Here is a 22,578-nt window from a genome sequence, read left to right on the forward strand (position 1 = left end):
ATCCTAAAAAAAGAGTTTTATTAAACTTTTGCATTTTTCTTTTTGTTCAAAATGGTGATGATCAGAGAATTGTATCCTTTTTTTTTATGTTATTATTCATTACTCAAATAACTTTTCTTCATTTGATGTTCTTCTTGACTTGTTTATCATCTGGTTTTCTTTTTCTTTTTCAGAAGAATTGTTATGCCAATGTCATTAGAAGAGGTATAAGAAACAAATTAATCATCAAAGTTCTTCATTGTTATTAATTATTATGAGTTCTTAATGACATATATATAATTTTTTTTTTTTTTTGGTTAAGTATGAGGTGGGCATGATTTACACAATAATGAAGATGGAGCAAGAGAACTTAACAAGTAGAGAAGGAGTGGAGGTTTTGGAGAACTTATGTTTTGAAGATGATATGCTTGGAAATGGCCAATATACTTCAAAAATTTATCATCTCCAAAGGTATTTTCTCTTCAATTAAACCATCATTCTTTAAGTATTTAATATACATCTGGTTGTTCATGTTACAATTAGTAGTGTTATTATTAAGACATAATCTCAATGTAGTTTAATTAGATCCTATTGTGACCATGATCATCTGTTATTAACCTTATGTGTGTTTTGGTAAATATGGGTAATGGGTCTACTGTTCTTTAACTGTTAATTAGTTTGCCGTAGAGTTTGTAATTCGAATTCTGTTTAGATTACTCGAAATTTCGTATGGTAACTTATGGGATTTTTCAAATTATAAGAAATTTTTCTGGGAATATAGTATGGACTGTTTAGAGAATTTAGATAATCAGACTGTGTTTGAATCTAATATATTCTCCGAGATTGATTGACTAGTTTGAGTAGTTTGAGTTGTTTGTTTGTAATTAGGCACTTATTGAAACAAAACATATTAGAATTACTAATAATCACCTATCAGTTAATTTGGTAATAAGTATTTAAATATATAAGTTTGTGTCTTTTATCTTATTGTTTCAAGCTTTTGGGTTGAATCAGATGCAAATAATATAATAATTAATACTTATAATATATTAATGATTGATCATGAATTTAAAGAAAAAAAAATTATGGTTTTACAGTAAACTTCCTACATGGTTGAAAACTTTTGCACCAAAAAGCTCTCTCAAGATTCAAGAGGAATCATGGAATGCATATCCAAAATCCAAAACAGGTTTATGTTTCTAATTTGTCTTTTTATATATATATATATATATAATCAAATTGGTTAACATTTTCATGTTTTGGAATTGGGTATTGCAATCCAGTGATCAAGGTATTCATCTTCAACATTTCTAATTTGTTCCTGTGTTTAAGAACATCACATTAAATTGAACCTTTTTTTTTTTAATTTTCTAAACAGAGCTCATGCTTCAATCAATGTTTGTTGACAGTTGAGACTATAAACAAGCCTGATAATGGATGCTCTGAGAATGTGAGGATCATTTCTGACAAACATTGTTTATACTCATGATTTGGAATTACTGTAATTGTGAATGTGATTTAATCAGGTGTTCGGCTTAAGCGATGAGCTTATTGCTGTTAGAAAGTTGGAGGTTCTAGACATTAATTCAGTCGAAAAAGATTATTGGAGTAAAATTATCAGTATGAAGAAGATAGACTTTTCTGCATTCGAATCAAAGCGAACCGGACGTGGTCCGCTATTGAAAGGATGGCAGGTATTTTCTTTTTTTCTGCAGTTTTGATCCATAGAACTTCACTCAATTTTCGAGTTTGATTATTTGTTCAGAATACATGCAAACCGGTAATGACTGCATACAAGTTAGTAACTGTGGATGCTCCAATTTGGGGATTCGGCAATCGCCTCGAAGAAACAATTCAAGCGGTATGTTTCATAAATTTGATCGAAATGTGCATGAGTATTGGACATCAATGAAGTTTCATGTGTTTCTGCAACAGGCTCAAAGGGCACTGCTCTTAGAATCCCATAGGCTGTGTTTCATGCAGATTGACAAATGGTTTGGCATGACCATGCATCAAATAAGTGATACCGAAAAAGACGATGATTTACAAGCAGTTTTCACAGCGCAAAAACGATAACTCTTTGTATATATTTCCTGTGCATTATGATTCAGATTGGCCATAATCAAAGATACAATCCTTTTCTATAGATATATATATTTCGGTGCGCAATATTACATGCTGAAACCAGTTGGTTCACAAACAAAAACACTAGAAAACATAAGAATCAAACCATTTAAATTCTGATACATATATGTTTTTACCCTTACCGGACAATCCTACGACATAAGATACAGGTATCGACTAAAACTGAAACCTGCTGGGCCTTGTCTTGGTCATTCTGCTCTCGCTGTACGGCTCAGAGTTATCAATCCTTCTGTTGTTTCTGAATGCTGCACAGCCGACAACGTAGAAGATCACGAGGATGATAAGCATGATAATGTTGATAACTGATACTTTCCTCCAGCTATGACGGATGCTGGCAAGGACGCCGGCTTTGCAAGAGTCACACTGGTAGCACAATTGTTGCTGGTCGTTGCTCCATCGTGTGCAGTCTGGATCGCCAAGCATCATCGTACTGCTCTGGTCCCAGTACGTCTCATTTCGATACACAAAACCACATGATGTTGGAGGCTTGCAGCAGCCTGACTGCATACAACACGGAAAAATTTCAGAAATTAACAGTGAAGGTTTAATGAGAATCATATTTCCAAACCTGCAATACAAACAATGCTTCTAAAAAGACATTTCTGGCTCGAATTACCGATCTTGTAAATTTGAGTTATCTCGACAAGAAAGGATTAATTATGTAGACAACACTAGAGACAGCATGGAATTAGTGTTTCTGAAGGCCTACGTATCGAATACTTCTTAACATCGAACAACCGGTAATGAAATTATTACCAAAGATTTTTCCCACGAGTTACTGATAGTAAATTTGAGTCAACTCAAAAAGAAAGTAGTAATTATGAAGATTACACTAGAGACAGCAAAGAACAGCATGAAGTTAATGCTCCTGCAGGTAAGAAGATAATGAACCCATACTGAACTGAATTTTATGATTCAGAGAACATGGGGAGGAAAAAACAAGGCTTCAAGTGCTATCTCATAAGTGGTGGGGACTATAACTGGGGTACAAAGAAAGAGACTACATTCCTCAATCATTCAACAATGGTAGGCCTCATTCTGTTTCTTGGGAAAAAGATGGGTCTCAAGTGACCTTTTTTTCACCATACTAATCCTTTCAAGTTCAGGATGTTTTTATTCATACAAAACTAAGCCACACATTCATTAAAAATCTAAGCAAAATTAAAAGGAAAGCAGTAAGAACACATCTTTACTGACCTCAATTGGAGATAAATCGCGCTGAGAGAACATGTCTGATGATTCCTGAACGATCATACCAGTCGCCGGGTCTCGAACATACCGAGCCATCCCTTTGCAAACTTTGGCATCTCTAAGACAAGAACTAATCTTAGACCAATACTGAGGATCAGAAACTCTTTCTTTGAGCCATCCTGAGTAGTCACTGAGTTGATACTCCAGGAATTTTCTGCTAACAACGACCTCACCATGGCCTCGGTCAGTGACAGCAAAGGCGAAAACAATGAAACCGAGTAATGCTGCGACGACGAAGAACATGGCGAAGAGATAGAGCCACATGAGCCAGGTGAGTTTGTAGCATGCTCCTGCAAATCCCATGAGGGAAATGACCATGACTGTTACTCCAATGATGATGAGTGGCCATTGGAGGAATCTAAGACATTCAGTTGAGTTTGCTCTGCTGCTCAACCAGATTCCACCTCCCAGAATTGGGATTGAGATCAAGAAAGTCACAAAGTTCACTATCCCTATCAAACCATTGCTTCCTTTCAACATCTTCTCTAACTGTTAAACAAAATCAAAACTTTCAGGTTTTTTAAGTGACTCGAACAAAATCAATCTCTGATCCAAAGAAGAGAACTAAAAACAACTCAACTCAGCTAAAGATCTATTCAAAAGATGAACAGAGAAAGAAAAGCATATCCTAAAAAGAGAACAACTAAAGATGATCCCAGAGAATCAAAACAAACTCAACAAAGGCACCACCTTTGAGGTTTTTTCGTCATAAAAATCAAATTTTGAAGCAAAAGAAATGAAAAGAAAACTAAAAACAACAATATATTCACCTCAAACTCTTCCTTTTTTCCCTTCTTTTCTCTATCCAAAGTCTTCTTCAGTTACTACTACTAAATCTCAATGTGTGTGTACAATACTATATATATATATATATAATAAAAAAAATCAAAGCTTTCTTGCTAATGAATTAATATTACCTCACAATTAGCTTCTTTGAGAGGAAGTGTGGGGGCGCTACGCTAACTTTCGCCGAAGAGTTTGGGCGGTGGTGGGGAAGGCCATGGATGCTGACCAGCGTGGAATCAATGGCCAAGGTGACCTTCTCTTTTACATATACCCCCAAAGAAATCTCTAAAATTTCACTTAACACCCTTACCAAATTTTTTATTTTTATTTTTATTATTATTATTATTATTATTATTATTATTATTTTTTTTTTAAAAAACCATTCTTCCTATTTGTGCATATACACAATGGAGAAATTATATAAAAAAAAAAAAGGTGACTATCAAATGTGTGTGTGTGTGTATAACTTTCTATGTGAAGAAACCTTGAGCTAACCCAATGGTAATTATTTCATGGTTGTAAGTGAGAGGTCTCGAGTTTGAACCTCTCTATCTTATAATTCATATTTAGGGTCCCATGTGGGAGTTTTGTGTGAGGATTACCTCTCGTTCTCCCCTCTAGGGTTGCATGGCGGGAGGATTATTCTCAGGAGGCCATTTAAGTCACATGAACCCGCAGTGCGTGTTCAGTACCTATTTATCTTTTGTTTTTGTCACTATCGACTTAGTCAAAAATTTCTATCTAGAAATGTACTTTTGTATAATTATGGAGTTATTAAATATCTTTTGAAATCTGGCTGATTGAGTGACTATCATTACTTAAAAATTTTATATGTTTTTTACATAGTTTTTATCTTTGATAAATTTATTATTTTTTAATATAAAAATATTTAAATATTACTTGTAGTCCTGTAATATTCTAATTTTATTATCAATCTATAATTATTATATATTTATTTTGTAATAAAATAGATAAATCACATTTATATGCAAGTGAATTTATGTCAAGGATGTATATATATTTTTTAATTATATTACATGTGCTCTCTGCACGAGATTGGAAAACCAAACTCACAACTTTACCCTATCTGCCGGGCAATCACCATTTTTGTCTCCCTTATATTTATATTTATTTTATTTAATATATTTTAAATAATTAATTTTAAAATAAAAAATAAAAAGGGAAAAGGCTCGGCTGGAGTGGGACAAACTCACAGTAGTTTACATGAAGTTCCGTGTGGTCCGCTGAACTTGCTGCGATTCTAGTCAACTTACCGTAAGCTGATTGAAATACATGATTAAAAAAATAAAAAATAAATAAATAAATAATTTTCAATGACCAACCAGTCTTTTAAGGGAATAAAAGAACCTTTTCTTGCCAAGTGTACGCTAGTTAAATTGCTATAAAATTATGTAATCAGGGGGATTTTTAAGGGATTTGACACGTAACATATAGGGACAGGTATTAGGTATAGGTAATATATCAATGGAGAATGACTTTTTTTTTATTATTTTTAAAAAACATATAAGCCTAATGGAATCTCTGAATTTTACTAAATAATTCTTCACAAGCTTATGCTTTCCAATGTTGTCCTGAAAAGAGGGTTTATACACAAAATGTTGAGGGCCACAAGGTTTTTAATAAAGTTGACAAGCGCCTCTCATAAAAATTGTTTAAAAAAAAATTGATACAAAAATAAACAAATTATAATGGCTTAAATGATTTCATAAAATAAATTACTCGATTATGTAATTTTTTAAGAGTGGAACTATTATTACTCCCATAAAGAATCAACTGAACATTTGTGAGTTGGGCGCTCAAATTCGAGACTTTTCAACCATAAGGCACATGAGAACCGTTGAGCTATACTTCTGTTTTCGAATGACATAAATAATACATTGATGTATATATATATATATATATATATATGTGGACAATGCAAGTGTCAAAGGTGTACACACTGTCATGAATTGATCCTCCAGTTCATGGGTACTCACCCGGCAGAATTGAAGATTGAGGTGCAAACATACTTCCAAGCTTAGAACTTTTATTGCCACTGTTTTGTCTGGCGTATTTCAAAATCTGGGCAATGAAAATCTCTCTATAATTTTTTTTTTTTTAATAATGAGACTAGTATCACTAAATCAAAGACTTTTAAGTTGATAAAATAATTTTTGTTTGGCTTATTAAAATCTATTGTACATATCTATTTATTTGTGAAAATAAAAATCACTGAATGACTAATTTATTATGTTGATAACCCATCAAAAGAAACACAATGAATTATCAATTGGATACACTCTTCCTTATTTTAACTTCAAAAACCTTTTGTTTTATGTTTTTGTAAATATATGTGTGTATGAGTGTGATAACTAAAGAAGAGAAAACCCATTTTTGTCACATATTTAGAGAAAAAAAAAACGTTTGTTATTGTGATCTTAACAGAGTTTTAGGATAAACATTGAATTCTATGGTTCATATGGCTGCTTAAAAATAACAGGAAAAAGACAAGAGAAACAGATGACAAGTCTTAATCCAATAAAGCAAAAGTAAATTAGATTCTCTTTCATCCTGTCTTTAAAATCCTTTCTCAGCCTCATGATGCTTAATATTTATCTTTTGGGTGAGTCATGTTGTTTTGTATATTATTATTAGCTTAGCAATTAATTTTGTTTGCTTCTTTTCATTAGGTAATATTGTTCACATGAAAAATGATAAAATATGGTTCTCATATTCATGAAATAAGTAATACTTTCTAGTTGTATTGTTTAGATTAGAGGTATCAATGGATGATCCAACATGTTTTTTTTTTTATATATATATATTAATAGAAGTGGATAAATTGTTAAATATTAAACTGTATTGTAATAATAAAATTTTAAAATAAATACATTGATTAAATCATGTTAAATAAGTTCAATTAATCAAGATGAATTGTGTTGACAAATAATGAAAAGTGTTGATGCATCATGTTGAGCCGACCTCGTTGTAAACATGTTGGATTGGATCCAAATATGTTTGAAACAGACTGGTACCAAACCCATTTTTTTTTTAAATAAAAAAATTTAATGTAACAAACCCATTTCAAAAACCACTCCTTTTAAACTACTTACTTGATACTAACAATCATTTAATGTAAAATGTTTGTGTCTTGCTGAGAAAATGAAAATGAAAGCATGTGTTATAAAACTTGTATTTACGCTTCTAACATATGCCTCATCGAACACATGTAACTAATCCGTATTTGTTATTAATAATAATAATAATAATAAAAAAACCCTTACCTGAACCACCTAAACTTTTAGCATTTATACTTGGTATTTGGTAATCTCCAAATTAATTAAGTCTTTAAAGTTTAAAGTAACACAATGCCAAGTGCCAGGACAAAGATTTACAAGAAAAGGACAATACAAGTCCAATCTCTGTAACCCCACAACAGAACAATGTCAAACTAAGTCCTTAACAAATGCATGCCATGCAGATGATCAAAGAAAGAAAAAAAAAAAGTCGAACTTCAATTGTTATTATTACTTAGGTCCCTTCTTCCACAGCCCACCAATCTTCTTCAGCATAGTATTGTTCTTCTTCTTCGGTGAATCATCACTCAAATCATCGGAAAATGGTGAGCTCATCAACTTCCCGGCGATCGAGTTGTAATCAGTATCCAGTGAACCAGTCCTTTCCATTGGCCTTCCATTGTTTCCAGTTGTAAGCACAGCCGCAGCAGCCTCGGCCGCCTTTCTCCATTGGTCCGATTGCACCCTTAGCTTCCTCAGCTCGGTCTCCATTTCTGTGTTCACTGCCTGAGCTGCATCCAATTGCTCTGTCACCCTTGCAGCCCTCCGGCTACTCTTGTCCGCCTCCTCTGTGACGTACCCGAGCCTCAGCAGTGCATCTCTCTCTGCAGCCTTTGCAAGTTCCACCTCTGCGATCACCGCTTCGTAACTCTTCTGGCTCTCAACTTCTTTATTTCCCATCTCTTGTTTCAGCTTCTCATTCTCCTCCGAAATGCTTTGCAGTTCAGTCTCCTTGTCCATGAGGTTTGCCTTCATTTCCATTAGTTTGTTCTCTAACTCAGTCTCTGCTTCACTTGCTAGTGATTGTCGTTTTTCAGCCTCCAACTCTTTATTCACATCAAGTATGTTTTGAAGCTCAGTCTCTTTGTCAATGAGGCTTGTCTTCAGATTGAAAATCTCAGCCTTGGCATTCTTCAACTCTGATTCCAGAACAGCTTCTCTTTGTTCCAATTCATTCTTCAGCCGAGCCGCCATTTCATGAGCAGACTGGATCTGCATTGTGCTCTGAATCTGTTCCTCTTGACGCTTTATCTCAGCTGCTTCAAGATCAGATTTCAACTGTTCAACTTGCGTCGCCAAAGAGCTGTCATGATTGTTTGATGAAAGTTCATCGCCTTTTCCTTCATGATCGATGACTGATACATTGCGAGCAGCGAGCAGTTCCTCCTCTAATTTTCTCACCGTTTCTTCTAGTAAACTTACTCGAGCTCTGGATTCATTCAACTCAGAGACAGTGGCATCGAGTGACTCGGAGAATTTCAAACTATCTGAACGGAGAGTGTCCGCCATGCTCTTAGCCGCTTCAAGTTGCTCCTGAGTCTCACTAACCATAGCTCGAGCATTCGCCTCTGCCTTCTGGCTATCTCCAAGCTGAAATTTTAAATTCTCAATGGTAGACATAGTTTCAGCCAACTCTTGCTTCAAGTCCTGAAGCTCAGAACTAGCTAATTGAGACTGTTCAGCTTGGGCAGCCTCAGACTTAACTACCTTCTCAAGCTGCACCTTCAACCTCTGCATCTCACTCATGGCAGAGCCCAAAGCAGCAGAGTCCATAGAATGCTGTTTCTGGATAGCTTCAAGCTCCGACTGCCACGCACGGTCACGATCTTGTGATATCCTACGCAATTCTTGAAGCCGGTCCTCTTCTGCTGCAGAAAACTCCACAAGCTGAAGCTGCGACTCTTCAAGCTTAGCAGACATTGCCGCAAGTTGTGTCTTCGCCTCTTCAGCCTCCTGCTGAGCTTTCTTCTTCCATGCTTCCGATGAGTTGAGTTGATCTTTCGCCTTTTTCAGGTCCTCTTGCACCTGATTGAGCTGAACCTCCAACTCCTTCATCCGGCTCGGTCTCTTCTTCTGGCCAGTAAAGTAAAACAAGACTATAAAACTACCGGAAACAACAAAATATAAATCAGACAGTAACAACAAAGGTTTTATATTGACAATGGTGAATTAAAATTATTGATTGTCAACACCAGCAAATGCACAAAGAAAAGAACCTTTACTGCAATCACAAGTAACATTAATAACCATGTATTAATATGCAAATGCATCATACTGAGAAAGACTAGGAATCACCAGCTACCTTGTTTTTGCTTGCCAAGTTAACATCATGTTAATCTATCACACAACTACCTAGTTTTGCTTGCCAAGTTAGCATCATATTGATCCCTTACACAGCAACCTTGTTTTTGCTTGCTAAGTTAGCATCATGTCATGTTACTCCATCACACCTTATCATTCAACTTGTCAATTTGGGTGGAAGGTAAGGTTAAATTCCAACTATATAAGTATTTCTGAAGTTATATATATATACTTTGAGGTGTGAATCAAATGGTGAGATATTAACAATAACTATTTCAGGATGAAAAGAATATATTGAAGTTATTGAAAGGAAATAATAGCTGTAAAAAATAATTTACCAAGATTGAAGAGACTCTTTGTTATGTATATTTTCGCTTTTTTTTTTCATTTAAAGCAAATTCTTTTTCATATAAAACAATTTTGCTAAAAATAAAAATAAAACCATGTCTGTTAAGGGCCTGATTGTTTTGGAAATATTTTTAGGATTTTCATTTTCTGATTTTGTTTTGCAAACCTTTTAGAAAAATGCCATTGTTTCAATTTTTTTAGAAAACAAATTTTACAAATAAAAGTATTTGATAGGGTTGATATTTACATAAGTATAGAATTTTTTTTATGTAGGTAGATGGGTAATTATATTTTTTTAAATATACTTAAACAAATTCCTCATATTAAAATCGAATTAAAAAAAATAACAAAGCCTTTTTCAATAAAAATACTCTAAACAAAAGACGAGATTAGTTTAGTAATAACTATAGCCAACACAAATATAGAATTTAAACATATGATAAGTTTTATAAAAAAAATCTATCAATTTTAAAATAATGAATACTAATGTATGCTTCAAACCCCATCCACCTTTAAATTCAATATTTTTTAAAAACGAGAATATTTTAAAAAAATAGATAAATCACTAACTTATTAAAACTAAAACAAGAAGTACAACTGAGAAAAACAGAGAAAAAAACAGCGAAAACAGGGAATATATTTTAGAAAACCAATTTTAAGCATTCTCTCAAAAATGAAAAATGTTAAATGTTTTTAGTAACAGTTTTCAATAATGGGCCCACAAACATGTTATAAAGAAGTTCATTTTCCATGAAAAGACAAAAAAAAAAAAAACCAGGCTAAGGCTTCAACATGATTAATTACATCATATATTGATTAGAATCTATGTTTAAATATTCTCTAAAGTTACAATAATATAAAATAAACAAAAAAACATATCACATATATCCCTTACTAATACTACTTTAAATAAAGATACATGAGTAAATATCAATAGTTTTAAATATAATAGCACTGAATAAAAACGCATTGGATTAAGTATATTATAACAAATCTATTTTATATTTTTTTTTGACAAAGATAACATAGGCCTCCCATGAAGGAATATCACTGGACAAGCAATTACGAAGATGCATAAATTATGGTAGTTTAATGACTTCTTAGAATTTAATCTGCCTGCAATGCAATCCTGGAAAAAAACAATGCATAATTCCCTCAGAGGACCCATTGTGCATATGCGAGTTGAGGGGCTCAAACCCGAGACCCCTCTAACTGCAGGCTACGCTCCGCCCCGTTCTCTCAAACACAATTTTTTGTGCGAGAAACAATTCAATAAAATAGAAAAATGAGTTTTTTATAAGAAAGTTTTCAAAACAAACAGGGCTAAAATACAACTTACTGTGACTGTGAAAGCAACAACATGGCAAACCACAGTAATAAGTGTAGAAAGAATTACCACATACCTCAGTAGCAGGGCTTCTTGGTGAACGCCGTTGGACAACTTTGGGACTATGGTCAGTTGATATCCTTGATGGTGTATGTGTGGCCGGAGAGTCAGATTCAGATCCATTTGTTTTAGTCCCACGAGTTGATTTAGGGGTTGCTGGAGATGACCTCTGGAGACCTTCTGAAGACCGTGTCCTACTTCAAAAGGAAATATAAAAACAAAAATAAGCGAACTTGAACATACACAAGAATATGGGTGTAATCGATCAAGTTCGAGTCGAGCAGCAAGCTACTCGAGCTCGAGCTCGTGCTCGTTTGAAAACTCAGTGCTCGATACTCGGCTCAAACTCGGTCGAGGTTTATTTTTGTAGCTCGAGCTCAACTCGATACTATATAAATCAAGCTACTCAAGTTCGTTCGATTAAATTTGATAAAGACTAATAAACTCGATTTGATCATTAATAATTTTATATTCGAACTCGAATTTGAGCTCGAGAACAATTATATACATAAAACAAACTAATATATAATATATATACACACAAATACAATTACTCGATTAAGCTCATGAGCACTTGGGTAATGTATTAAGATGCTCAAACTCGGCTCGCTCGACTACTCGAGTTACTCAAGCTCGAGCTCGACTCAACCCTAAGCGAATTAAGTTCAAGCATTCTCCAAAACGAACTCGAGTAGCTTGCGAGTAGTAGCTACGCTAGTAGCACATTACATCCCTACACAAGAACAGCATTTTGGTAGTTTGTTTGTTTAAATTTACTCAGTGAGGATCTAGTCATTGCATAATTGTAAACATGTGATCCAGTGAATGGAATCATCAGCAACCAACAAAAGGAGATTTTGTTTTTATTCTTTCTCCACTGATTGAATCCAGTGACAACTCAATATTATCAAAAACAAAAGGCTCTGCAGTAATTTTTAAGGACCAAATTTTTCAGGTTGAGCAAAGAAACAGAAATAGTTAAGAAGAAACATAAAAATGAAGAGGAATCCATCCAGGACAGAAGATAGAGATCCATGACTTCATCTCAAATGCAGACTATAGTGAATGATAAAAATAAAATAAAATAAAATAAATATCAAGGTACAAAAGTGTCTGGGTCACATAAGTTAAGCAACACAGATAAGCACAAGAGTTAAAATCTACTGACAGTGTGTTGAAAAACAAGAGGAAACACCTTGGCCCCATTTATCTCATTTAATGCAACAAGCACCTCAGAGATTCCAATCACCACCAAAATATAGGATAAATACAAGTAAAACTGCAAAGAAACTAACAACCAAGTGAAAGACTGACCTGGTCTTGGATGTTTGTGTTTCTTTTTTTGATGAATTGGATGTCTGCATTTCAATTCACTTTTTTTTTCTACAAGATCATAGAGAGAAAAACTGCATACAAGAAGAGGAAAACAATGAAAGACAGATAAAAAGTATTCAAACCAAAAGCCATTTCAGTAAAAAGGAAAGATTTGAAGTCTGAATGGTGATTTGACAATCCATTACCATTAGCTTTTTTTTTTTACAGGGTTTGGATTAAAACTTAAAAAGCCTCTGAGAATCTTTAGAAAAAAGTGACAAGTTCATTAAAATGGAAAGGTGTTGAATTACTCTTTCACAGGATTTGGTATAGTGGGAAACAAAGGTGCAATTGAAAGATTAATACTGTCTAGCACTAGCATTGCAACAACTAAAATTAAACAACAAGAAAAGAATCCATAGAGATAAAAATGATTGCAGAAAAAAAGAATGGTTTTCTCTCTCATCACAAGATGGGTGCAGTCCTCCTTGCTGAGAGACTAATGGTTATCCATATATGAGTGAAATGACTATACTGACCTCAAGAAGAGAAGTAGCCATTATGAACAAAAGAAGAGATTTATAGAAGGAAAAGGGATGAGATTGTCAATGAACAAGTAAGTCAAACAAGAAGGTACATGACAGCGGCGCGGCCTCTGAGAAAGCGCTCCACCGTAGCCGAGAAATGAGGGAATACAGGATTATTTAATGAGGAGCTGAAATAATAAATAAAAAAATGTTTTTTTTTTTTTTGGAAATTGTAGTAACAATGGCCTGAAGAACTTGAGAGGTAAAGCATTTACAGCTGAAGGTTCATAACAAGCAGGGAAATTTTTTGGAGAAGAAAGGGCTGAAATGTGAGAAAATCCTTCGGAGGGAAACCAAATGGACAAAAAAAAAAAGAGAAAAAAACAATGTAGACAAATATAAGTAGGAGAAAAAACAGGGGATGTTCTGCTTGCTATTTCAAAAAGAGTGAAGTTAATTGATCACAAAAAAAGAAGAAAAACTTTGAAAATCCTTAAAAGAAAAGTAGATAACAGTATTTTTTTTTTATTTGAACAAAAAAAAAACTAGAGATGACACCAAACTTAACAACAGCTTTGGCACATAAAATCCTTGAAAAGACTGAAGAAAAGAGAGATTTCAGAAGATGAGAAGCCAACATTGTGACTAGTAACAAAGAAACCCAAGTTAATAAAAAAGGAAAACAAGAAAAGAAACCAACCGAACTTTTCAACAGTTCACTGGCTCCGGTTTTCATCTCCTTGGAGCAAAAAAGGTGCCATTTTTACTAATGTACTTAAGAGAAGAAGAAAAAAGAGAATTAAGTACCAATGCTTCTCTGCGTCCAATGGCGTTCCGGACTCGCCTTCTGCTCCTTTACCTGAACCGAGAGAGAAAGAGAAAGAGAGAGAGAAAGAGAGAGAGAGAGAGAGAGAGAGCAGGGGAAGTTGTGGGGGTAGTGGGTGGGGAAAAGCAAGGTAAAATTAGATTGCAGTGTCACACTACGTCCGAATATAAACACCAAAAATGAGACTTTTATGTTAATAAATGCTACTTTATATATGTAACTTTTTGAAGAGAATATAGACCATTTTAGAAGATATAATTTAAGCATGCTAGAATCCAACTTGTAATTGTGCAATAATAAACTAAAAAAAAATCCACTTCCTCTAAAAAAAAATTAACAATCAAGTATAATTCTTTTGATGAACAACAGTTCTTTGAGGGACCAGTAAACTTATTAAAATATCAAGAAGTGGGTGGCCACATAAAGAGAGAGGAGGTTTCTTGATTTGCAATGAAAGCAATACTTCATTCCTCATGATTCTATTTAGGTCCTCAAACAACAAGAGAAGTGAAACTACTTCAATCCACATTCAAAATTTTATTGGATTTCATAAGAAGAAAGAAAAGAAAATAAAAAAGTTTTTTATGATAATGTAAAACTATGTTTTGAATGGTCATTTCTGTCAGGAAAATTGCTGTCTGACACATTTCTGTCCATCTTCATGTGCAAGAATATGATTTTGTGATGTTATGTTTGTATATAAGCAAAAAAAAACTTGGAACAATGTCAGGTTAGAAAATAAACAATACAAGAAATTACCTCTTGCTTGCTCTGAATTTTCCTGTCCAAGAAGTTCGAATGATGAATTATTACTGAAACTCTATTTCTGGCACTTCACAACTCTACAGCTGACAGCAAAAGCTTGAATGAAGTAGTAATAAGGTCTCCAAGTAAAAGTTGCCTGCTTGACATATATATTACAACTTATAACTAAAATGCAAAGATAAACTGCCAAAATAATGATAAGAGACAATCTTGTAATCAAAGAATTGCTTTTAAGAATAAAATAATAAGTACACATCAAGCATACAAGAGTTGTATTCAATCAGAAAGATAAAGCATCATAAAAAGCAAGCTATAATAAATAGAGCAATCTTAATAGAGTTGATGTTCCTTAACTAATCTATATGTCCAAATAAGTTGTTGTAATTAAGGCAGACTCTAAAATTGGTATGCATATAGTTGGGTTCCAAACTGAGAATTCATTACAATATTCCACATGCACTAAGTCATGGAAGAGATTATATAGGTTGAGTAGCTACTTTCCTAGGTGTTAAGCTTGTATTCCACTAAATTAAGAAGTACAAAGTCAGTTGGTATGAAGTGAGCACCATAAATACCTTTCATAATGGCATGTAATTAGCACTCTCTATAACTTGGCCCACTGTCTGAATCTTCTGATAATCCAGCATTAACATCTTTCACTTTCACCATCACTCTCAACATTTAAAATTGCATGTTTATTCACCATACATATCAAAAGTTTGCTGCCAATGCATTGTTAGCATAAAATTTACAATATGAAGCATTCCTCTTACCTGTCACACCTAGTGAAAATTCATAACCAATATTGGAGATATATCAGTAAAATCCATGCAGAGTACTAAGCAATGATATGCTTTTCCTCTGCATTTCTTGACAATTTTTTTTATTTCTTTCAAAAAGAACAAACCCCATATTTTAATAATATGATACAGGAGTTACAAGGAAAAAACAGAGTGGCAAGACAGACAACAACAAAAATACACAAAGAAAAGATACTAGGTGCGGAGACAATAACACATAAAAACTAGGAGCTGTGCAGAAACAATGGGTTAAATGCAGTGTCTACTGGGACCAATATTTCACATTTTTACTGTGTCTAGTGTAGATGAATTTAGTGCAGAGAGGACTAGCAATGTTGGCCTACCAAACAATCACCAGCAGAAGTAATTATGTTATGATCATCAGAAGAAGACATGACTTGTCCTGAAACAAGTTATAATCATGTTGGAAGTTTCTTATTTTTGGTCACATAATTCCAAAATACCCTTTGTCATCAGAACATGAGCTAATAAGGTCACTCAGTATGCTTGAACTGAGAGGATGGATATAACCATTATAAGCAGTTAACCTCTCATAGGCATCAACTAACTTAACCAAGACGTGCTAAGAAAGTACAATGTAAATGAGTGTATAATTAGTTTGTGGCGGTAATATATTTTTTATCTTCAAAGCAACTTCTCATGAATAAAGTTCTTGGGATCAAATAATAGGTGCATCTCTGATGTGAATGCCACAAAATCCAATGCTTCACAAATTATTTATTTTCAGATAGATGAGCAACAAGAACAATTAATGACATGCCAACATCCAAAAGAACACAGAATGACATTGCCTGCCTTTGTAACACTCAAAGACAAAAACAGCTACCACATAAATTCTATGCTAACCTGAAATTCATTTGCTTCAGAATTGGACAGGTTGCATGCATAAAAAACTATTGCATCAAAACAACAAAATAGAAAAATGACAAGATACAGCCAATATCACCCGAATGTTATGGTTCTAAATGATTCATACTAAAGCAGAAAGGTATTTTAAAAAACTTGACCTTATATTCAGTGAATTTAACAACTTCCTATCATTCAGAAAATCTGAAAACAATCCGAATCAAAAGCCATCCCACGCACCAAATTCAATTACCGGTTTGCATATGCCACAAACAAAATCTAAGACTTGCACTGCATGCCCAAGTACCAAACTGTCTTCTTTAGAAAATTTCTGAATCCTTAGCTAAAGTAGCAGATTGTTCTTTGTGATGGACTTATAGATGCAGAAATAGTTATCAATCAAATATGTACATTTGCTAATGCAAAAGACAAGTCTATAAAATTAAAAAGAGCAGCCCAATTTTACAATTGTTTCTATATCTCTCCATCCATCCTTTGTCATTTTTGCTGTCACATATCAATGAAGGTGCTCAAGTTCTTAGTTAAATTTGGCACTTACTATGAAAGATACATCCCTTTTGTTGTTTATTTTATTTTTTTCATTTTTGTTTTTGCTTTCTGGAGTTTGTATTCTTGTTATATTATTATTTAGTTTCCATTTGATTGAGTTTTTTCATTTCTCAAGTTGCCATTTTTGTATCTAGATATAGCGATGAAACATGTTATACCTTTTAGGGAAATTTCCATCTCTCTCTGTGGTGGTTAATAAGGAAGCTTTGTTAGCATCCAAAATTTTAATTAGTTAGAGGCTAAATTTTGGAAAAGTGATTTAGGTTTACTGTCATTAGATGGGATGTGCTTCGTAAACTACCTATGTATCTTGTCATTCGTATTGTCAAAGATCCATGTTTCATGTGAAAGACCGTTCGATGGGATCGGAGATCATATGTAAGTATGTTCCCCTGTACACAGGGACGAAACCAGGACTTGGTAGAGGGGGGCTGAAGCCTAAAGGCAAAACAAAAAAATAAAAAGTAAAAAAATAATCTAACAAAATAATTATTTTAAATGAAGAATAATGTGCTAATATAACCAAAATTTGAATACACATATTAAAAAAAATATAAAGTATAATTTAAAATTTTGTTATTACCGATAGAAAATATATGAGATTTTCAATAATTCAACTAATAAGAATACATCTCAAGTTCTATTTTTTTTTTAAAATATGGTAAAATTGATCCTCCTCACTACAAACAACCAAACTATTGTTTATAAAAAAACTTTTGTTGTTTCACTCTAGCATATATGTTACATTATAACATATATGTATATATGTTAGGCCTCATGATCAATTCAAATTTTTTTTAAATTACTAAAATTTGTATATAAGATTTATTTTATTAAAATTTTGAAATAATAGTAATTTTTAAATTTAAAAATAAAATGTGAAAAAAATGCAAAATTTGTATATAAGGTTTATTTTATTAAAATTTTGAAATAATAGTAATTATTAAATTTAAAAATAAAATGTGAAAAAAATGCAAAATTTGTATATAAGATTTATCTTATTAAAATTTTGAAATAATAGTAATTTTTAAATTAAAAAAATAAAATGTGAAAAAAATGCACACCCACTTAAGCACACCCACACTCCACACTTTTATGTGTCAAAATATTGTATTTTACATGAAATTAAGTATAGAAAAATTGAAAATCACCAAAATCTTATATTGTTTAAAAAGTATTTTCTCCGACGCCGAGAGGGGGCTTGAGCCCCTGCTAACCCCCCTTGGTTTCGCCCCTGCTTATACAGAAAAAAGTGCAAACATCTTATGATTAAGTGTTAGAGCTGAAGCTCTATGATTGGTATTATTTGACACTTGTAAAAGATGATGTGGTAAAAAACGATGATGTGAAGAACAAGATAACATAGCAAGGTGACAAGGCACATGATGATATGACAAAAGCATGCGGAGATATGAAGCCTAGAAATCTATCTTTGGAAAGTTTATGTTTGGCAAGAAGCATCAAGGTGAAAGGATCTTTCTTGAACAAGCCATGAGGAGTATATCTAAAGTTATGATTTAATCTATCTTTGATAAGGTCCAAGATGATAAAATTTATCTTTCGTAACTCTACTTCTCATGAGAGATTTTTTACTTTGAGGCTAAAATTTGGAGATCTTTACTTTGGTGTTAAGTTTAATTCCAGGAACAAACTAAGAAAGGCAACATCAATCTATGAAGATTCTCAAGACCATAATTAGCAATTCAACTTGTAGAAAAGATCCAAAGCTATTTATGGGTGAAGCTGCTTAAAGACACAAGACTATTAATTGATGAAGCTATTTGGAGACTCAAGTTATTCAAGGGTTATTCTAAAGAAGGGGTACAAGCTATATTTGGCAAATGCATATATTTGAAAAATATTGAAAACCAAACTTGGATGAACGAAAATCAAGTTTGAAAGATTGTTGAAGACAAAACTTGGATGAATAGAGATCAAGTTTGGAAAAAGAATTTGAAGATCTTTGAAGACCATCTTAGGTGAGATAGATTCGCGCTTAAGTGGGTGCTACCCTCGGGAGATGAACTTACTGATTAGGGATGGTCATAGGGTGGCGAATCCCTGATCCTCGCAGGGACCCGACCCGACGGGGACAGGATTTCCCGAATCCCTCCCATGTGGGGGCGGGAACGGGGGCCAATTTGTTCCCGTTTCCTAAACGGGGACAGGGGTTGTCCGGTGAATGCCCTCTCCGCCCCGTGGGATCCCCGACCCGATTAAATATATGTGTGTATGTGTGTGTGTGTGTGTGTGTGTGTGTGTGTCTAGGTTTATTGACTGCATTTGAAATTCTAAAATCTTAGTGCATTTGTTAAGTCATTGTTTTTTATTGTAATGGTGTACTGCCTACTTGTATGAATTCTAAATTTTATGTTTTGCTTTATATTGATAACCATTTGGAGATAAGTTTTTTTATATGTTGGTTTGACGGGTTTGTTGAGCTCTATATTAAGTAGTTTGATGTTATCATATTTTTCTGTATATATTTATGTAGAGTAGTTTTCTTGTTCGAAAATATAACAATATGTTTGCAAATATAGAATCCCCGAGGGGACCCCGCGGTGATGGGGATGGGGAAATAAATTCCCCCGTCAGAGAATCAGGAATGGGGAATCCCCGTCCCTGCCCGTTACCACCCATACTGCTGATATGATGTTAGGAGGCAAGATGATTGCTGGCAAAGAAGGCTTAGGAGGAGTTGTCTGCATCGACTTGGACTAGCACAATCAGGAGAACTGGGGGCGTCGTAAGATCGTGTTGGTGGGACCGTGTTGCAAGCTCGGTTACAACAGGAGTTGCGATGTCTAACTTTGGAGGTGTCTAAATTAGGAAGTCACGGAGATTCTCAAAGAGGAGGCGCTATATTTCGGATATGGGAACATCTATATAAGAGACCCCTGCTCTAAGATTTAGGATGTGCTATGAGTGAAGGATGTCCTACCCTTATAAGCTGATCGTGGCTTCCTAACATACCCCTCCCTTCTCCTAGCGTTGTCCTCCCATTTGGGGATCCATGGATAAATGTGGATGCCATACCCACATAGTTAACAAATAAAAAAAGAAGAAGAAAATATACGTCTAAATTTAGAGTTAGCATATGAGTAGAGAGAAACCAAGAGGAAGAGTGAAAGAAAATAAATGTTAAGGCTTGAGACTAGACTATAAAACGGTACCAAATTTGGTCCAAATTCTCAATGCTAAATTTTTTCCTAATTTATCAGGTTTCATTTTCATCTTGATCTCTTCCTAATGTCAGTTGTTATCCATTCTTGTGTTGATGATGTATGTGTCGTTGATATTAACTCATTGATGTGTTGATGCCTTTATGGTTATGAATCTCTAGTTGTATTAGAGAGAACCCTTTGAAGCCTTTTATTGACATATTAGAAAGAGTTTAAGTGACCCTAAAATCTCATAGTTTTTCACCTCTCAATATGAGATATGAGAGGTTTTCCACCCTAAATCAACTCTTGCAATTATGTCCTAGATTGAATTTTGATAGTATTTGGGTAAGATCTTGTTTAGTACACAATGAGAGGAAGTCGGACTTAATTGCAAGTCCTGAGAGTACACTAGTAGACACACCAAATTAAACGCATGTCCTCAAAAGACTGACAGACAAAAATACATATAAGGACTAAGGTCAAATTTTGCAAACAAATTCATCACTAGCTTTTTGAAGGTTTTTACATTAATAATATTGATTACGTGATATTATGTTCAATTTCTTTGAGTTTCATGAGAAAGCTTCAAATATGATAAAATATCCCGTTAATGATTTCCTAGTTATTGGACAGCTCACCAAATTTGAATCAAAATAGTCTGTCAGTCTCAAATTTAAATTGTCACTGGATAATAGAAACCTTTGCGTTGTTCCATGAAAAAAGGATTAGGTTTTGGTTTTGACATGCCACACATCAACAAAATGTCCAAGACATTTTTTTAAGTATTTAGACCATGGTGAAACTTCTGATCTACACCAACAAACATACTTGTCAATCAAATATGTACATTTTTTACTGTAAAAAAAATACAAGTTTATAAAATTTAAAAGGAGAGCTTAATTTTTATAATTAATTGTTTCAATATCTCTCAATCATATCATAGAAAAGTGTGATTTCTTTATGCAAGCATGCATAATTCGGTAAATAATCTCTTCTTATCACAACTCACAAGGTAACAAGCAATGAATGATAAGAATTTCTGAAATTATCCTGAAAAAAAAAAAATAACGAAAGTTCAATACAAGAAATAATAATGGACCCTAGAAAGAGATGAAGGAATTCAACCTAAAAGACACCAATGTTGTGTGATCTGAGATCTAATGATGGATATAAGCCGAGAAAACCATATATATAGGGGAAAAATCTCCGAGGATGAAGAGAAAAAAACTATACAGGGACACTCTGTTGTTATTTTCAAAATTATTCATATATTGTTATCATAGATTGCTACAACTCCTAACTATAAGGAGACTAGGCAACGACGGAAAAATGTAGACCATCAATTAGGCATTATTTAGGCATAAGTGATATTGGAGACACTACAACTATCTATAGTGATGTTGGCCCTTTCTCTTTTATGGGGGCCTTTCACTTGCTTGAATTTTTTTATTTAAAATTTGACTTATTTTTTAGTATTTACTAAAACCACATCATGTTAGATATAATTCTTTAAATATTTCCTCTATTTTTTTAAAAATTTATCTTTTTAGTCTCACTACTATATTTAAATGAACCATGTCAATCCCCCTTTTTGAATATTTGGGTTAGGGTTTAGGGTTTAAGAGAACTGATATGACTAAATTAAAATTATAAAGAGACAACAAAAATTTCACTTTCAAAGTAAAATAACTAAAAGAGTAAGTTTGAAAAATTAGAGAGATTGTTTAGGAAATTATACCATCATGTTATTTATTACAAATCATTAAAAAGAACATATTTTCTTAAAAGATCTTAAAACATATTTCCTGTTTGGAATAATTAATAAATCGATGAGAGTGATTGTTACACGAGAATTTTTAAGGCAAATGGTTAGCGGTGACATTGGCATGTTGTTATTTATAGTTTCTAAGTTGTGGGGATAATAAATTTAATAAGCATGTTCTAATAAAAGACCAACTAAGAGAGGGTCATGGTTATTAAATACTCCGAGTGGGGGCTGAATTGCCCCATCATTCATCAAAGTATTAATATAACTATAAAAAGAGTGCATATTGATTTTAAATATTTCTTGGGTTTGACTTATCATGACATTAGTTCTAATTAGGTTTTATTTATTTATTTATTTATTTATTTATTTATATTATCAAGAGCATAATTGGATATGCATGAAAAACTTCCAGGAGATAAATAATAGGTTTAAATAGAAATATTATAAATCAATAAATGATTATTTGATTTATTAAGATAGAGTTCTATTTATAAAATATTTATGTCATGTTAAAAAAACTGATTTGAATCTCAACTTATGCAAGACCAGTATTGTAGAACTTATGTTCGCGCTCCTCATATGTGTTCACTTATATTATTTAATTTATTCAGATATGAAAAAATTGTATCAAAAAAAATTTGTATCAAAATGCAGAAATATTTTAAAATATTTAAGCTATATATATCCAAATAGTGCACGTCTA

General features: G+C 33.3%; 3 protein-coding genes across 5 annotated transcripts; 1 reads left to right on the forward strand and 2 right to left on the reverse strand.

Annotated features, from left to right (window-relative positions):
- LOC120274030 (phosphatidylinositol transfer protein alpha isoform-like) lies at nt 1-2,059 on the forward strand. Its single transcript, XM_039280776.1, has 9 exons — nt 1-71; nt 174-204; nt 302-450; nt 1,077-1,168; nt 1,263-1,270; nt 1,358-1,429; nt 1,506-1,673; nt 1,745-1,840; nt 1,915-2,059. The coding sequence occupies exons 1-9, from the start codon at nt 52-54 to the stop codon at nt 2,053-2,055; spliced, it is 777 nt and encodes a 258-aa protein (XP_039136710.1). The 5' UTR covers nt 1-51; the 3' UTR covers nt 2,056-2,059.
- Nucleotides 2,060-2,098: 39 nt separating this feature from the next.
- On the reverse strand, nt 2,099-4,409 carry LOC120274029 (tetraspanin-3-like). Of its 2 annotated transcripts, none has more exons than XM_039280775.1 (3): nt 4,293-4,409; nt 3,322-3,864; nt 2,099-2,625 (listed from the first exon to the last, which is right to left on the reverse strand). In XM_039280775.1, the coding sequence occupies exons 2-3, from the start codon at nt 3,853-3,855 to the stop codon at nt 2,281-2,283; spliced, it is 879 nt and encodes a 292-aa protein (XP_039136709.1). In that variant the 5' UTR covers nt 3,856-3,864; nt 4,293-4,409; the 3' UTR covers nt 2,099-2,280. The 2 variants fall into 2 exon arrangements, with proteins under 2 accessions (XP_039136709.1, XP_039136708.1); XM_039280774.1 differs by lacking the exon at nt 4,293-4,409 and adding an exon at nt 4,146-4,286.
- Nucleotides 4,410-7,481: 3,072 nt separating this feature from the next.
- On the reverse strand, nt 7,482-14,051 carry LOC120273794 (interactor of constitutive active ROPs 2, chloroplastic). 2 transcript variants are annotated; one of them, XM_039280497.1, is made up of 4 exons: nt 13,923-14,051; nt 12,589-12,680; nt 11,291-11,468; nt 7,482-9,311 (listed from the first exon to the last, which is right to left on the reverse strand). In XM_039280497.1, exons 2-4 carry the CDS (start codon nt 12,636-12,638, stop codon nt 7,689-7,691), a joined length of 1,851 nt encoding a protein of 616 aa, XP_039136431.1. In that variant the 5' UTR covers nt 12,639-12,680; nt 13,923-14,051; the 3' UTR covers nt 7,482-7,688. The 2 variants fall into 2 exon arrangements, with proteins under 2 accessions (XP_039136431.1, XP_039136430.1); XM_039280496.1 differs by having other exon boundaries at nt 11,291-11,471.
- Nucleotides 14,052-22,578: the final 8,527 nt, after the last annotated feature.

This window comes from Dioscorea cayenensis, chromosome 12, assembly GCF_009730915.1.
Source record: "Dioscorea cayenensis subsp. rotundata cultivar TDr96_F1 chromosome 12, TDr96_F1_v2_PseudoChromosome.rev07_lg8_w22 25.fasta, whole genome shotgun sequence".
Lineage (NCBI taxonomy): Eukaryota > Viridiplantae > Streptophyta > Magnoliopsida > Dioscoreales > Dioscoreaceae > Dioscorea > Dioscorea cayenensis.

Excerpts from the sequence above, each read along its gene's own strand:
- LOC120274030 (XM_039280776.1), top strand. The coding sequence starts at position 52 with ATGGTGATGATCAGAGAATT. Across the intron at positions 72-173 it reads ATGGTGATGATCAGAGAATT|AAGAATTGTTATGCCAATGT; the intron begins GTATCCTTTTTT and ends TTTCTTTTTCAG. Across the intron at positions 451-1,076 it reads AAAATTTATCATCTCCAAAG|TAAACTTCCTACATGGTTGA; the intron begins GTATTTTCTCTT and ends ATGGTTTTACAG.
- LOC120274029 (XM_039280775.1), bottom strand. The coding sequence starts at position 3,855 with ATGTTGAAAGGAAGCAATGGTTTGATAGGGATAGTGAACTTTGTGACT. Across the intron at positions 2,626-3,321 it reads GCGATTTATCTCCAATTGAG|TCAGGCTGCTGCAAGCCTCC; the intron begins GTCAGTAAAGAT and ends TGTTGTATGCAG.
- LOC120273794 (XM_039280496.1), bottom strand. The coding sequence starts at position 12,638 with ATGCAGACATCCAATTCATCAAAAAAAGAAACACAAACATCCAAGACC. Across the intron at positions 11,472-12,588 it reads ACACAAACATCCAAGACCAG|TAGGACACGGTCTTCAGAAG; the intron begins GTCAGTCTTTCA and ends TTCCTTTTGAAG. Across the intron at positions 9,312-11,290 it reads CAAGAAGCCCTGCTACTGAG|AAGAAGAGACCGAGCCGGAT; the intron begins GTATGTGGTAAT and ends TTTACTGGCCAG.